This window comes from Triticum dicoccoides, chromosome 2A, assembly GCF_002162155.2.
Source record: "Triticum dicoccoides isolate Atlit2015 ecotype Zavitan chromosome 2A, WEW_v2.0, whole genome shotgun sequence".
NCBI classification, from domain to species: Eukaryota; Viridiplantae; Streptophyta; class Magnoliopsida; order Poales; family Poaceae; genus Triticum; species Triticum dicoccoides.
The window spans coordinates 437,088,989-437,107,122 of record NC_041382.1 but is presented as its reverse complement, the minus strand read 5'-3'; the positions used below and the strand labels follow the sequence as shown (position 1 = coordinate 437,107,122).

Below are 18,134 nucleotides of genomic sequence, written 5' to 3'. Positions count from 1 at the left end.
AGGCTTCGAGCTTAGCCGACCACCACAACCGTTGCGTACTTGTGGTTTTATTAGTGCAGTACATGAACTAGTAAGGTCGCGCTATTTAATTATCACTTTGTTTTTTTTAAATCATGAATTTAAAAACATTAATTGATGTTGAGACAAAAGTACACAAACTTCAAAACAGTTTATCGGTTTGGGGAAATAGTTCATCATTTTTTAATATAAAGTTCATAAACTGAAAAGGTTCACCAATTTTGGAAAGAAATTATAAAAAAGTTCATCGGTTTTGAAAAAAGTTCATCGGTTTTGGCAAAAAGTTCATCGACTTTGGCAAAAAAGTTCATCAAGTTTGAAAAATAGTTCATCGATTTTGAAATAAGTTCACAAATTTGACAAGAAAAAATCATCAATCTTGAAAAAAAATCATTAAATTTTTAAAAAAAGTTCATCGGATTTGAAAAAGTTCATCAAATTTGGAAAAAGATCATCGAATTTGAAAAACAATTCATCAATTTTAAGAAAAAAGTTCATCAAGAAAAAAGTTCATCGAACCAAGAAGAAGAAAATAGAAAAAAGGAAAGGAAAAGTTGAAGTAATATGGTTCGACTCACAACTCCTGCACTATTTTGGAAACAGAAGAAAAAAGCTACAGATTAGAACAGATAAATGGGCCAGCCCGGCTAACACCGCTGCAGGGCCGAACAACAGCACTGCCAACTTCCGGTTACTGGTTAGTACCAAGACCGTGATCTACTAGAGACGATCTGAGCCGGTTTTTCTCCGTTTTTTCTTTGTTTTTCATTTTATTTTATTTTATTATTTTTCCTTGTTTGATTTTTTTCATTTTTTTATGTTTTTTCTTTTGTTTCTTTTTCAATTCTACATTCTTTTATACAAGATCAACATTTTTTTTGAATACTTGTTCAAAAAAAATTCAAATAATCATTCAATATTTTTAAAATATTTGTTCAACATTTTTCAAATACCCGTTCATCATTTTTCCAAATAGTTGTTCAACATTTTTTTCATATACTCGTTCAACATTTTTTTAATACTTATTCGACATTTTTTCTACTCCCTCCATTCCTAAATATAAGTCTTTTTAGATATTTCAAATGAATAATCACATATGAATGTATATAGACATATTTTAGAGTATAGATTCACTCATTTTGCTTTATATGTAGTCATTTGTTGAAATCTCTAGAAAGACCTATATTTAAGAACAGAGGGAGCAATACTTATTTCAACATTTTTTTGTTCAACTTTTTTTAAATACATGTTCAACATTTTTAACTCGGTCAATATTTTAAAATAATTGTTCAACATTTTTTGCGAGGGTGTTTAACTTCCTTAGATACTTGTTTCACATTTTTTAATACTTATTCAACATTTTTCAAATACTCATTCAACATTTTTCTAAATGTGTTTTTTGAGAAGTGTTTTTTCTAATATATATGTGTAGAATATTTTAAATTATAAACAAATATAAAAAAGCAAACCAAGAAACAGGCTAGTGAATCCCGCACGCGTGGGCCAGCCCAAGTGGCATTTGCCTTCAGCGAGAGGTCGCTCCTGTCTCGCTGAACGCGAGGAATAGTCGCGCCGTGCTGGGCAGAAGGGTCTCCATGGGTCAGAAAAGTGGTTTCAAATACAATATTTATACCGGCCAGTATACATACATGGAGAAGATTAAGGACGCATCTGTGCTCGAGCTGAGATATAGGCACTTTGGCTGGGCTACCTACTTTTGTCAACTATATATTGTACAAAGGATTGTTCCTCTAAGCTGGTGGTAGAGAGCGCCTGCAAGTTGGGCACTCCATCTTGATGTCCATCCAGCGTTGTAAACAGCCCGAATGGAATATATGCTCGCACGGTGCCACCTACAACAAGACAGTGAGAACTACTTAATCATGCATGTCTATGACGTCACAGAACAAGAGATTTCACAATTACCATGTATTCACTTGTTCTTTGGGAGAGATCAATTGTAGTCATGCAGATTACACAATCAATGGGCTGATTTGTGCTATCCTCTACCTTCCTGTGGTAGCAGTATTTCTCAGGGAGGATCTGGAGATTGCAGCCATAAAAGGATAAATAATTATGTTGTGATACTAAAAATGAATTGCCAACATACTCTGAGAATTGAATTAACTAAGCTTAAAATATATCAACAGTGGCAGCTATAATACCTTTTGAGAGACAAAAACAGCTACTCCCTCCGTTCCTAAATATAAGTCTTTTTAAAGATTTCAAATGGACTACCACATACGGATGTATATAGACATATTTTATAGTGTAGATTCACTCATTTTGCTCCGTATGTAGTCACTTGTTGAAATCTCTAGAAAGACCTATATTTAGGAACGGAGGGAGTACATGAATGACAACTAAAATGAACCTCGAATCCAACAGTACGGAGTGCATGTGTTAGGGTATTATCACAGTAGTATTACCTGGCGAGGAATAAAGCAGCGAGAACCAAGATAGTGCTGGAGCAGCAGCACAGCTGCTTGGATGCTCATGAATGTTGTCACAGCTATGCACCATTTCTTGTCAGGCTCAATGCGCATGAAGTTGCTAGGACAACCAAATATATATAGCGCGATGGCGACCCGGGTAGCAGTCATGCCTAAAATATACTGAGGGTGCAGCGGTTTTCTTGTATCCCGGATGACATTCGTGACAATTTGAGGAATCCAAAAGGAGTACATCAGGAAAAGAAGCGGACGCAAGAAATTGTGCAACTCATACATGAGAAGGATTCCTCCCAAAAGAATGCCGTCTGCAGAAACAAAGCAAAGCAAGGTATGCCTTAATAGTTAGTTGGTAAAAGAAAAGTTCAACACTGGTGTGGATATGCAAAAATATTGTCATTAAATGAGCCATTTTAACTCTACTAATATATGGCAGTAATCATGTGATTGATTGTGCTTTTCTTTTACACCTCAACAGTCGATGTTAACTGCAAGAGGTTGGCCTACCACTGTGATTCTTAAGAAAGCATGAAGAAACCAGATGATATTTAGAACTTACAAAAGCGGCTGTAAAGAACAGAAAGTTCCCGTCTCATTATTTCCCAACCTTCTCCACTGTTCAATGGTCTACTTGCTTTCCATATAGCAAGAAGATACCTCATCTCAAAAATAGAAAAAACAACGAATTTGAAGAAGGCAGCTGTTGCAAAGGCATTAAAGAGTGACTCTGTAGAAAGTTAAACCATGTGATGAAAATGTTAGAGATGGCAAGATATTCAAAAAACATAATTATGACATGATTTTAAAGAAAATAAGCCGCATACAATTCAAGATACAATAGTTATAATAGCTTTGCAGGTTAATTTTCAGAGAACACTGAAGAACAGATAAATCTTTTGTGGTGTTGACAATACTTCACTGACCAGTGACGCTTAGCATTTAGCAAACTTCACAGACCCATCCTGTTGGGCGATGGGTATGTCTTTACAAATCCCATGAGCAAAATCTCTTTACGCAATATTTACTTGTAAGTAGTGTATTATCATAGCATGCACACTATTTGCTTTTAGCTCAGATTTACATCAGGAATTCAGGATGTATGTAACAGGAGACACCACCATCCACTTGTCAGTGTCATATGTCTAAATTCCCATTTTTACCACCGAAGAGTTCGTACACTAGCAGCAGAAAACATGGACAACAAAAAAAGCAAACAAATTTGATATGACACGAGTATAAGACTCACCAACCAATATTCCAGCAGTCAGATGCAGTAGACAAAGATATGCATCCATGATAGCTTGTTGCCCAATCATAATAATAGACACCTTAGCAGCTCCCTGTGAGCAATAACGATAGGATTGTAAGTCATGTAGAGCAAGATGACATTAGTGTTGCTAAAAAAATGATCACAGAAAGGGAAAATACTTACTGACTGGGTGTTGCTGTGTTCCATTTGTCTAATAAGCAGCAAAACTTGGAGAAAAGAGATCTATAATATGCCAGTTAAGGAATTGACAGAGAGAAGAGACCAGATAGGATTGAACAAAAACATGAATCTAAGTCAAACAGCCACCAAGGATACAAAAGTGACCATCAGTGTATAGTTAACTGCTTTGTTGTAATAAGCTTCAACATTCAGCGATGTTGAATTTAGTAAGATAGATGAGAAGCATTCTCCATCATCATCCACTGATGGACTTTCCATCAAGCCCTCCAATCGGTACTTCTCATGCTCTCCTTCTAATTATAATAAGTATTTATTACTCACGCACTTAGTATCTCAATATTGTTGGATGATGAGAAAATTTAAAATATGCAGACATAGAACTTGGTGAAAATAAATTACCAGTGGCAAATGAATTTAGCAGTACCATAAGAAAATTCATTACCATTTTGGTTAGATGACACCCGGACCACTTTAGCGGCTATTTCTATGTTACAGTGTTTCTCCATGTCATGTGTGAGAGCTGATACGGAAGAAGTAGCAAACATCAAGGTCACATCCACATTTGTAGCTAGGGAATATTCAGTGTAGAAATAAAATCTTACAGTTCTTCCTTCGGTTCTTCTCTTCAGAAGAATCTTGGAAAACTTGAGAGGAGAAAATCCGTAGCTGTTAAAAGTAAGGAGTTCAAATATATAGCAGCATGTTCATTAATTTTAAAAGGGGCCTTATTACTGTAGTTAGCAGGCAAGACTTACTTCATAATAATGTTAATAACTTTTAAGAGGGCTTGGTTATAATTTTTATGAATGTAAGTGGCATAGCACTACATTGACATCAAAAGATAGCTAGTAAGTGGAACACAGGATTGTGGAATGCAGTAATCATCGATAAAACAAGGAAAATTCGTCTGCTTACCAGATGGTATGGATTTGACAAGAAGTAATCCTCTTCTTGAAGCGGTTCACCATCTGCACCGCTAAAAATATCAATACAACTGTGTTAGATAGTATGGGGAAAAGATGATCTACAAACTGCCTACACTCATAAGACTATGTTCGCATATGCCAATACATAATTAATACTCCAATAATAAAATGCCATGAACAATGGAACATGGCCTCCCTTGTCATAACTAAAGAGCCTCTTGACTGCAGTACTTACTTATAAGCATTCAGTTATGCAACAAATAGCACACAAAAAAGAGGATCTGATGGGTAACCTGGCAATCATTAACTCATAGTAGTCGAAAAAATTAAGCTTGCACGCCGTAAAATTGACATGAAAATATGTATTCCCTCCGTCCCAAAATAAGTGACTCAACTTTGTACTAACTTTAGTACAAAGTTAGTACTCCCTCCGTCCGAAAATACTTGTCATCAAAATGGATAAAAAGAGATGTATCTCGAACTAAAATACGTCTAGATACATCCATTTATATCCATTTTGATGACAAGTATTTCCGGACGGAGGGAGTACAATAAAGTTGGTACAAAGTTGAGTCACTTATTTTGGGACGGAGGGAGCATGACATAAGTATCATGGGAGTCACTGAACTTAGTATATGTACACAAAAGAATCATGATTTGTGAAATTGTTACAGAACATACAACGAACACTAGGCAATGAGCCAGGAGACTTGGAACTGATTTGTGAAATTGTTACAGAACATACAACGAGCACTAGGCAATGAGCCAGGAGACTTGGAACTTGGAGAAGTCTGTGAGGTCTGCACTTGCTAGCTAAGGGTGGTTGTTGACTGTTGACCAAGGTTTACATTCAGGAAACAGGCAAATGTCCTTAGAGGGCAGAGTAGAATAAATATGTCTTTTTGCTGGAGTGCTATTTTTATTATTAGAGTTTGTTGCCCTCGATGTTTAAGGTAGATGCAATTAGTAGCATATACTAATAATGCCAAGGTAGGAGAACCAAAAGTCAAACAAAGTCTCTTAGCTCTCACAAAAGAAAAACAAAGCCTCTTAGTTATGACAAAAAATAATACAATAAAGTTGAACATATACCTGTTTGCCACCATACGAAGTTGTCTAAAAGGCCATATATACACGCCTTCTAACCTTATTTGAGCAACCCCACGATCATGAGATTTGTCAATAACATCATGGAATGTTATTGTTCCCTGTCAACAATAGTTATCACATCATGGTAAGCAAAATGATCAGCAGAGCGTGCATAGGAAAGAGGTCAACATCGCAATAATTCCCATGATTACAGTTAAATATGACTCATCATACACAAAAACACATTGTTTTCACGTGCTAACATAAAGCATAAGAAAGGATCTTCCTTTACCTGAACATAGTGTACCCCGCTTATCTTTGTTGGTGTACTCAGTAATTCCAAAACCGAGTCACCTTTAGATGTCACAAACTCAAGAAACCTAGAAGAACCATTTGTAGCACCAGCAAAGCTCCAACTTCCTGAACCATACAATGGTGGCATTAGTACATAAACCACACAGACAATTAAGTAAGTAGTAGCATCCTATACATAACAAAACAAATTAGGGTAATGAGAAATGGAAAAAGTGTCATGTGAGCAGTTGATTGAGGTTACCAAAACAAATCTATGAATGTGGCATGGAGGGAAATACAATCTACCATTATCCTTTATCTGTTGCGTATGTCATAATTCAACATCTGTAGTAAACAAACCAACTGCAGTGAGGATATGACACCACCAAGTTGTATGATGCTGCCCGAAGAAACAAGCTTACTTTTAGCGTCGAAAGAATAAATTCAATAGCACTGAACGTGTAAAATTCGCACAACATACTGAACTTAAGGAATTAAGTGCAATCCTCACAACACTTGCCTACAGCCCCACACTGTACATAGGATATTAAGACCTTAAGGCCGCTACACATCCTAATGTAATTGTGCAGTGGACCAGTGGCAACACAAAGTTATCAAACAAAAGACATGCTAACACCATAACCTGCTGGGATACAAAACTTGACAAACCAATAGGTCAAATAAACTAGTGCATAGCTACTATCAGATAAGAGTTACTTCCTCTGTTCACAAATATAAGATGTTTTCGATATTTCAATATGGGCTACAACATGTCTATATACATCTGATTCAGAAAAAAGTTATAACATATTATATTTGTGAACGGAGGGAGTACCTTTATATGTTCCTGTAATATTCCATGAATATGGGCTCATGTCATTATCATCCCTCTTGTAGAATGCATGCTGCATAAACATAGCGATGACGAGCATTAAGGTGAGTTCCATACATATAACCAGAATTCATAGTTCTAGATAAATGGATGCTGGTAAACCCTAACATCGTAAAAATGGATAAAACCTTTGCTTGTTGTATCAGTATTTGCTACTGTCTAGTGAACTGAAGCATCAAGACCGCAGTGTCAGCCATGCATGCCAGACTTTAACTCCCACCATTACTTGGTGAAAAGGTACAGTCAATAGAACATGCAGGGCATCCAATTAAAATGACTATCTGGAGTGAAAAGGTCTAGTTGGAATCCGAACTAAAAGCACGCGTTGCTGTTGCACGACTATTAAGTTAAGTTCAATATAAGCACGAGTATAGCGCACCACAAAAATTTACACCAACGAACACAAAATTAAGCCCAAAATAAATAAGGTTGCCCAGTTTTCCTCTTTCCAATTGCTCTATCTGGAGGGCCAAATTAGCATAAATTAACTAGAGAAAATGGGGAAAACTTGCAAGTCTAACAATCAAACAGCGCCTGACCTCATCGGCCCACGATCCGGAGGAGGCCGCGGCTCCGGCGGAGGCGACGCGCTCCCTGAGAGGCCGCAGCGCTGCGGCCAGGGGAGGGAGGGCGAGGCCGAGCACCACCAGGCTCACCACAGCGACCCTCAGCACAGCGGCAGAGCGCCTCATCTTCTGATCGTTGAGCGCAGCCTCACGATTCGGCGGCCACCATGAAGGGAGCGGGGGCAGCAGGAAGCCGACAGAGCAACCGCTGCGGGAAGGACGCCCGCTGGTGGGTTGGTACGGTGGGGTTCGCGTGGGGCGCTAAACCTAGGAGACGAAGGGAAGGAAAGGAAAGGGAGAGGGGAACGGAAGGAGATGGAGGGAGTCAAACGGGCGGGCGTAGGAGATGACGGCGAAGGCGAGGCGAGGCGACGGCGACTTTTGTTTCGGCGGACACCAAGCAACGCTTTTGCTGGTGGGGTGGGGAATGGAATCGCTGCCGTGTGTGGGGGGGTGGGGTGGGGGTGGTTGGCTCTGGGGCGGCCGACTGGTCAATCACTCTCAACCCCAGAGGAGCCCTGGCCTGCACTCTGGAAGCAGCTCAACGCGCCTCCACAAAATTTGTTCCAAATGTCTGAATCAAAAGGTTTGAACCCTTTTAGAGCAACTCCAACAGGGCGACTCAATCGGACGCGCGTCCGTTTTTCATCCGCGGGCGATCCATTCCCGGTCCATTTTTGAACCGGATTTACGTCAGTGCGGACATGAGACAGACGCGCGCTCGCCTTCGCCTCCCCCCGGGCTCGCTGATCGGTGGCATATTGCCCTCTCCCCATCTAATAGTAAACCCTCGCCCGCCTCCTTCGACACCAACGCCTTCGCTCATTTTTTTCGGTGACTCTGCCAGCTGTCGGCGCCGCAACATCCGTTCTGCAACGCCGCCACCTCCCACGTCATCCGTCACCGCTGTCTTGCCGTCGGGGAACCGACAGCTTCCCACCCCCGCTCCCCCCCCCCTCCTGACATAGTCGTGACCGCGACTAAGAAGTCGCCTCCCTACCCCTGTCAGATCCTCGTCGGACGCCCGGCAGGGCAGCTAGCTGGTCCTTGCGCGTCGCGACTCCCTTCGTTGGTCGTCTCCTTCGTCGACGCCTGCAAGTTGTTCGACAGTTTGCCAAGGTACAAAATGGACTCCGCCGACGAGTTCTTTTTTCACAATTTCCTTTGCGACTCCGACGATTCGTCGTCCGATGACGAGGAGGAGATATTGGTTGCCGTGTTGGTCCATCACCACCTCAATAGCCAGCGGCCGTTGTTCCGTGGCTCCATTCCGGGCTACCTTCCGGTGTTGAATCACAACCGAGAGAGCAGGCATTTCCTTCTCTGGGATGACTACTTTGATACAACAAATTCGTTGTTCATATATCAGAAATTCCGCCGCCGTTGTCGTATGAGTAGGCATCTTTTCAACAAATCCGTGTGAATACATAGACAGACAGAGTGTCCCTAGTATGCCTCTACTTGACTAGCTCGTTAATCAAAGATGGTTAAGTTTCCTGACCATGGACATGTGTTGTCATTTGATGAACAAGATCACATCATTAGAGAATGATGTGATGGACAAGACCCATCCGTCAGCTTAGCATTATGATTGTCTAGTTTTATTGCTATTGCTTTCTTCATGACTTATACATATTCCTCTGACTATGAGATTATGCAACTCCCGAATACCGGAGGAACACCTTGTGTGCTATCAAACGTCACAACGTAACTGGGTGATTATAAAGATGCTCTACAGGTGTCTCCGAAGGTGTTTTTTGAGTTGGCATAGATCGAGATTAGGATTTGTCACCCCGTGTATCGGAGAGGTATCTCTGGGCCCTCTCGGTAATGCACATCACTATAAGCCTTGCAAGCAATGTGACTAATGAGTTAGTTGCGGGATGATGCATTATAGAACGAGTAAAGAGACTTGCCGGTAACGAGATTGAACTAGGTATGATGATACCGACGATCGAATCTCGGGCAAGTAACATACCGACGACAAAGGGAATGGTGTATGTTGTTATGCGGTTTGACCAATAAAGATCTTCGTAGAGTATGTAGGATCCAATATGAGCATCCAGGTTCCGCTATTGGTTATTGACCGGAGATGTGTCTCAATCATGTCTACATAGTTCTCAAACCCGTAGGGTCCGCACGCTTAACGTTCGATGACAATTTGTATTATGAGTTATGTGTTTTTGATGACCGAAGTTTGTTCGAAGTGCCGGATGAGATCACGGACATGACGAGGAGTCTCGAAATGGTCGAGAGGTAAATATTGATATATTGGAAGGTTATATACGGACACTGGAATGGTTCTGAAGAAGATCGGGGATTTTTTGGAGTACCGGGAGGTTACCGGAACCCCCCGGGAAAGTTATTAGGCCTAATGGGCCATAGTGGAAGAGAGGAGGCAGGCCACAGGAGGTGGGGCGCGTCCCCTTGCCCCAATCCGAATTGGACAAGGGGAGGGGGCGCGACCCCCCTCTTTCCTTCTCCCTCTCTCTCCTTTCCCCTTCCCCCTCTCCGTTGGAAGGAAAGGGGGGACGAATCCTACTAGGTTTGGAGTCCTAGTAGGATTCCCCCCCTTTGGTGCGCCTCCCCCTTGGCCGGCCTCCTCCTCCCCTCTCCTTTATATACGTGGGCAGAGGGCACCCCAAAAGCACAACATCAATAGTCTTAGTCGTGGGTGGTGCCCCCCTTCATAGTTTACCACCTCGGTCATATTGTTGTAGTGCTTAGGCGAAGCCCTGCGCAGATCACATCATCAACACCGTCACCACACCGTCGTGCTAACTAAACTCTCCCTCGACCCTCTACTGGATCAAGAGCTCGAGGGACGTCATCATGCTGAACGTGTGCTGAACACGGAGGTGCCGCACGTTCGGTACTTGGATCGGTTGGATCGTGAAGACATTTGACTACATTAACTGCGTTACTAAACGCTTCCGCTTTCGGTCTACGAGGGTACGTGGACACACTCTCCCCTCTCGTTGATATACATCTCCTAGTTAGATCTTGCGTGATCGTAGGATTTTTTTGAATTACTACGTTCCCCAACAGTGGCATCCGAGCCAGGTCTATGCATAGGTGATATATGCACGAGTAGAACACAAAGAATTGTGGGCGATAATAGTCATACTGCTTACCACCAACGTCTTACTTTGATTCGTAGATATTGTTGGATGAAGCTGCCCGGACCGACATTACATGGTCGCGTTCATGAGACTGGTTCTACCGACGTGCTTCGCACACAGGTGGCTGGCGGGTGTCTGTTTCTCCAACTTTAGTTGAATCGAGTTTTACTATGGCCGGTCCTTGTTGAAGGTCAAAACAGCACACTTGACAAAAAATTGTTGTGGTTTTGATCCATAGGTAAGAACGGTTCTTGCTAGAAGCCCGTAGCAGCCACGTAAAACACTACAAAAAAATACACTTCCGTGATGATACATGTTTGTCACAGTAGGTCATGTTTTCTGTCATGCATGTACATCCATGACGATTTTATGACAGAATCAAGATAGTCATACTTGTGTTGTCGTAGAAGTGTTCCATGACATTACCAAAATTATCATCACGGAGGTGTCCACTTCCATGATGATAAATGGCCCGTCATGAAAGTGCGTCCGTCAAGGGTGACCAACACGTGGCATCCACCGTAACGGGTCACCGTTAAGATATCGGGTCCGATTTTGGATCCGATAACCCGTTAATAGCCCGGACCAAAGAGGATTTTCCACGTGTAAAATACTCATTGGCTGAAGGAAACATGTGTTGGCTCACCATTGGGACAGATGTCATCCACTCATTGGACAGGAGGCGCCTATGATAGGTCGACACAAGGCACAGCCCAACAGTGGCCCATTCCGGTGAAAAAGGCTAGCCTAGTAAAAATTAGCAGGCCGGCCATATAAGGCCTACTTGTGTCAGGTCCATTTAAGCCCACGACCCATACGAGATGTGTCAATTCGGCCCGTCAACGGCCTGTTAAAGATTTGACACCATTGCAGCCCATCGTCAGTTTGAGCCCGTTAACAGCCCGCTATATATTTGGCTCAATATCGACCCGATGTGATTTCGGCCTTTTAACGGCCCATTCAAGGGATGGGCCAATTTTCAGGATGTACATCTTTCGGCCTTTTAGCGACCCATTTAAGTGTTGGGCCAATTTCCGGCCCGGTGTGTCTTTCAGCCTGTTGACGGCTGGTGTCTACTACACAACCTTCTTTTTGTAGACGTTGTTGGGCCTCCAAGTGCGGAGGTTTGTAGGACAGTAGCAAATTTCCCTCAAGTCGATGACCTAAGGTTTATCAATCCGTAGGAGGCGTAGGATGAAGATGGTCTCTCTCAAGCAACCCTGCAACCAAATAACAAAGAGTCTCTTGTGTCCCCAACACACCCAATACAATGGTAAATTGTATAGGTGCACTAGTTCGGCGAAGAGATGGTGATACAAGTGGTATATGGATAGTAGATAAAGGTTTTTGTAATCTGAAATTATAAAAACAGCAAGGTAACTAATGATAAAAGTGAGCGTAAACGGTATTGAAATGCGTTGAAACAAGGCATAGGGTTCATACTTTCACTAGTGCAAGTTCCCTCAACAATAATAAGATAATTGGATCACATAACTATCCCTCAACATGTAACAAAGAGTCACTCCAAAGTCACTAATAGCGGAGAACAAACAAAGAGATTATGGTATGGTACGAAACCACCTCAAAGTTATTCTTTCCAATAAATCCGTTGGGCTATTCCTATAAGTGTCACAAACAGCCCTAGAGTTCGTACTAGAATAACACCTTAAGACAAAAATCAATCAAAACCCTAATGTCACCTAGATACTCCAATGTCACCTCAAGTATTCGTGGGTATGATTATACGATATGCATCACACAATCTCAGATTCATCTATTCAACCAACACATAGAACCTCAAAGAGCGCCCCAAAGTTTCTACTGGAGAATCGCGACGAAAATGGGTGCCAACCCTATGCATAGGTTCATGGGCGGAACCCGCAAGTTGATCACCAAAACATACATCAAGTGAATCACGTGGTATCCCATTGTCACCATAGATACGCACGGCAAGACATACATCAAGTGTTCTCAAATCTTTAAAGACTCAATCTGATAAGATAACTTCAAAGGGGAAACTCAATCCATTACAAGAGAGTGGAGGGGGGAGGAAACATCATAGGATCCAAATATAATAGCAAAGCTCGCGATACATCAAGATCGTATCACCTCAAGAACACGAGAGAGGGAGAGATCAAACACATACCTACTGGTACATACCCTTAGCCCCGAGGGAGAACTACTCCCTCCTCGTCATGGAGAGCACCAGGATGATGAAGATGGCCATCGGAGAGGGATTCCCCCTCCGGCAGGGTGCCAAAACGGGTCTAGATTGGCTTTCGGTGGCTACGGAGGCTTCTGGCGGCGGAACTCCCGATCTATTGTGCTCCCGGATGTTTTAGGGTCTATGGAGATATATAGGCGGAAGAAGTACGTCAGGGGGGCCACGAGGGGCCCACGAGGGTGGAGGGCGCGCCCAGGGGGGTGGGCGCGCCCCCTGCCTTGTGGTCTCCTCGTAGATCCCCTGACGTGCACTACAAGTCTTCTGGGCTTCTTCTCTTCCAAAAATAAGTTCCATGAAGTTTCAGGTCAATTGGACTCCGTTTGATTTTCCTTTCCTGCGATACTCTAAAAGAAGGAAAAAACAGAAACTGGCACTGGGCTCTGGGTTAATAGGTTAGTCCCAAAAATCATATAAAATAGCATATAAATGCATATAAAACATCCAAGGTTGATAATATAATAGCATGGAACAATCAAAAATTATAGATACGTTGGAGACGTATCAGCATCCCCAAGCTTAATTCATGCTCGTCCTCGAGTAGGTAAATGATAAAAATGGAATTTTTGATGTGGAATGCTACCTAACATATTCATCATGTATTTCTCTCTATTGTAGCAAGAATATTTAGATCCATAAGATTCAAGACAAAAGTTTAATATTGACATAAAAATAATAATACTTCAAGCATACTAACCAAGCAGTCATGTCTTCTCAAAATAACATGGCCGAAGAAAACTATCCCTACAAAATCATATAGTCTGGCTATGCTCCATCTTCACCATACAAAATATTTAAATCATGAACAACCCCGATGACAAGCCAAGCAATTGTTTCATACTTTTGATGTTCTCAAACTTTTTCAATCTTCACGCAATACATGAGCGTGAGCCATGGATATAGCACTATAGGTGGAATAGAATGGTTGTTGTGGAGAAGACAAAAAGGATAAGATAGTCTCACATCAACTAGGCGTATCAACGGGCTATGGAGATGCCCATTAATAGATATCAATGTGAGTGAGTAGGGATTGCCATGCAACGGATGCACTAGAGCTATAAATGTATGAAAGCTCAACAAAAGAAACTAGTGGGTGTGCATCCAACTCGCTTGCTCACGAAGTCCTGGGGCATTTTGAGGAAGCCCATCATTGGAATATACAAGCCAAGTTCTATAATGAAAGATTCCCACTAGTATATGAAAGTGACAACATAGGAGACTCTCTATCATGAAGATCATGGTGCTACTTTGAAGCACAAGTGTGGTAAAAGGATAGTAGCATTGCCCCTTCTCTCTTTTTCTCTCATTTTTTTATTTTTATTTTTTTATTTGGGCCTTCTCTTTTTATGCTCTTTTCTATTTTTTTATTTGGGCTTCTTTGGCCTCTTTTATTTATTTATTTTCGTCTGGAGTCTCATCCCGACTTGTGGGAGAATCATAGTCTCCATCATCCTTTCCTCATTGGGACAATGCTCTAATAATGATGATGATCACACTTTTATTTACTTACAACTCAAGAATTACAACTCGATACTTAGAACAAGATATGACTCTATATGAATGCCTCCGACGGTGTACCGGGATGTGCAATGATTCATGAGTGACATGTATGAAAGAATTATGAACGGTGGCTTTGCCACAAATACAATGTTAACTACATGATCATGCAAAGCAATATGACAATGATGAAGCGTGTCATAATAAACGGAACGGTGGAAAGTTGCATGGCAATATATCTCGGAATGGCTATGGAAATGCCATAATAGGTAGGTATGGTGGCTGTTTTGAGGAAAGTATATGATGGGTTTATGGTACCGGCGAAAGTTGCGCGGTACTAGATAGGCTAGCAATGGTGGAAGGGTGAGAGTGCGTATAATCCATGGACTCAACATTAGTCATAAAGAACTCACATACTTATTGCAAAAATCTATTAGTTATAAAAATAAAGTACTACGTGCATGCTCCTAGGGGGATAGATTGGTAGGAAAAGACCATCACTCATCCCCGACCGCCACTCATAAGGAAGACAATCAATAAATAAATCATGCTCCGACTTCATCACATAACGGTTCACCATACATGCATGCTACGGGAATGACAAACTTTAACACAAGTATTTCTCAAATTCACAACTACTCAACTAGCATGACTCTAATATCACCATCTTCATATCTCAAAACAATCATCAAGTATCAAACTTCTCATAGTATTCAATGCACTTTATATGAAAGTTTTTATTATACCATCTTGGATGCCCATCATATTAGGACTAGTTTCATAACCAAAGCAAACTACCATGTTGTTCTAAAGACTCTCAAAATGATATAAGTGAAGCACAAGAGTTCATCTATTTCTATAAAATAAAACCACCACCGTGCTCTAAAAAGATATAAGTGAAGCACTGGAGTAACAACAAACTACTCCAAAATATATAAGTGAAGCTAAATGAGTAGTCGAATAATTATACAACTATGTGAAGACTCTCTAACATTTAAGAATTTCAAATCTTGGTATTTTATTCAAACAGCAAGCAAAACAAAAGAAAATAAAATGACACTCCAAGCAAAACACATATCATGTGGTAAATAAAAATATAGCTCCAAGTAAAGTTATCGATGAACGAAGACGAAAGAGGGGATGCCTTCCGGGGCATCCCCAAGTTTAGGCTTTTGGTTGTCCTTATTCCATAGTCCATCGAATCTTTACCCAAAACTTGAAAACTTCACAACACAAAACTTAACAGAAAACTCGTGAGCTCCGTTAGCGAAAGAAAACAAAAAACCACTTCAAGGTACTGTAATGAACTCATTATTTATTTATATTGGTGTAATATCTACTGTATTCCAACTTATCTATGGTTCATACCCTCCGATACTACTCATAGATTCATCAAAATAAGCAAACAACACAATGAAAACAGAATCTATCAAAAACAGAACAGTCTGTAGTAATCTGGATCAAACGTATACTTGTGGAACTCATAAAATTCTCAAATAAATTTCTGGACCTGAGGAATTTATCTATTAATAATCTTCAAAATAATTAACTAAATAGCACTCTTCAAATAAAAATGGCAGCAATTCTCGTGAGCGCTAAAGTTTCTGTTTTTACAGCATGATCGCAAAGACTTTCCCCAAGTCTTCCCAACGGTTCTACTTGGCACAAACACTAACTAAAACATAAAAACTCAATCATAACAGAGGCTATATAAATTATTTATTACTAAACAGGAGCAAAAAGCAAGGAACTAAAATAAAATTGGGTTGCCTCCCAACAAGCGCTATCGTTTAACGCCCCTAGCTAGACATGATGATTTCAACGATGCTCACATAAAAGATAAGAATTGAAACATAAAGAGAGCATCATGAAGAATATTACTAGCACATTTAAGTCTAACATACTTCCTATGCATAGGAATTTTGTGAGCAAACAACTTGTGGGAACAAGATTCAACTTGCATAGGAAGGTAAAACAAGCATAACTTCAAAATTTTAAGCACATAGAGAGGAAACTTGATATTATTGCAATTCCTACAAGCATATGTTCCTCCCTCATAATAATTTTCAGTAGCATCATGAATAAATTCAACAATATAACCAGCACCTAAAGCATTCTTTTCATGATCTACAAGCATAGAAAATTTACTACTCTCCACATAAGCAAGATTCTTCTCATTCGGAATAGTGAGAGTATCATAAGAGACTCGAATCCTATATACCTAAGAGACTCACCCCCACTACCATATTTATATTGACATGCAACCTATCCACCTCATCACATATGCCCCACATGCCACCTCAACAAATTTGCCATCTCAACATTTTTTCCTGTCCCCTGGTCACCGAAGTTAATAGTGGTCACGTTTTCTCTTCCGTCTCCCGTAAATGACGACTAATTTTAAGCGATATCATCTTCCGCACGGTTAATCCAAATAAAGTTCCATCACCGTCGCCGCTTCCTTATCCCGTTTCCATTGAATCTCCATTGATCGCTCCATCTTGATCTCCTATGTCCTCTGCTAGCGTCGGCGGCTGCCTCGGGGCGCACTGCGCCTCTGCACATGGACCTGCTGCCACTCTCCACACCTGGTCGTCCCTATCGTCCTCCATCTCCAAGATGGCGTTCATAGTTCGCCTCTCACGATGGGCTCTCTGCTAGGGCTGCATCTTGCAGTCCGACTGTAAGCACTACCAACTCTGTATCTTTTTTATGGGAAAACACCCATCTATCTATGGCTGTTGTCCATTATGATTTCCCTGTCGGTTGCCAAGGTACCAATCTTTGTATTCCAGCGTTGATTCCTAGGGCTCTCTTCCACGTGAGGGCATCAATTTATTCAGATAGAACCAAACCAATTTTTTTGTATTTTATTTTTGTGGATTTTGTAGCACAGGAGACTACTGATGACAAGCCGCTGAGAGGTTTTAGGAGAAACACCTAGATAAGAACCAATGGATAGATTAGTACCTTACCGGAATTGTTGATTTTTTTTCTGTTGGTATAATATGCACATATGCATATATCCAGCACAGGTATGGTACTGCTATCGCTTAAATTATGGCAAGCAACCCATGATTCAGGTTAACTTATTCATGAATGGTCTGATTTACCGGGTTATACCAGTTGTGGCGCCCTTGATACGCATATATCCAATCAGATAGGCATTGCTCGGTTTTGTTGCATGATAAGCATCCCTTTTGTCTCTGTCTATTTACAATCTATATCCCAGTACTAACATAAACCTTTCAAGATTATATTAATCTAATCTGTTGTCACATATCTGGCATCCTGATCTCACACTTCATATTGCAGTCTAGTGGATTTAAAGATAATATATTTACTCAAGGATTAAACATGTAAATAATTCTACCTTACAGTTGCTCATTTCTGTGTTTCTTTTGTGGGGCTCATTTATGCGTTTTGGAGTTTTTGGATTAGGAATAGTTCCATTAATTTTTTTCAAGATGCAGTTTGCAGAAAATTATGAAAAGAAAGGCAACATTCGGCATAAAGAAATATTTACACCTCGAACTTCTTTCTGGTTTGAGTTTATCATCATTTTTGAAGTTCAAGTATGATACACCTGTTCTTGAACCAAGTGCTAGA

General features: G+C 40.9%; 1 protein-coding gene across 1 annotated transcript; it reads right to left on the bottom strand.

The window, feature by feature from the left end:
* Positions 1–1,596: 1,596 nt before the first annotated feature.
* LOC119354822 (transmembrane E3 ubiquitin-protein ligase FLY1-like) lies at positions 1,597–8,093 on the bottom strand. Its single transcript, XM_037621568.1, has 14 exons — positions 7,659–8,093; positions 7,063–7,132; positions 6,226–6,353; positions 5,937–6,052; positions 4,834–4,894; positions 4,521–4,584; positions 4,361–4,438; positions 4,054–4,211; positions 3,901–3,960; positions 3,715–3,808; positions 3,028–3,195; positions 2,448–2,776; positions 1,945–2,061; positions 1,597–1,871 (listed from the first exon to the last, which is right to left on the bottom strand). Exons 1-14 carry the CDS (start codon positions 7,809–7,811, stop codon positions 1,770–1,772), a joined length of 1,698 nt encoding a protein of 565 aa, XP_037477465.1. The 5' UTR covers positions 7,812–8,093; the 3' UTR covers positions 1,597–1,769.
* Positions 8,094–18,134: the final 10,041 nt, after the last annotated feature.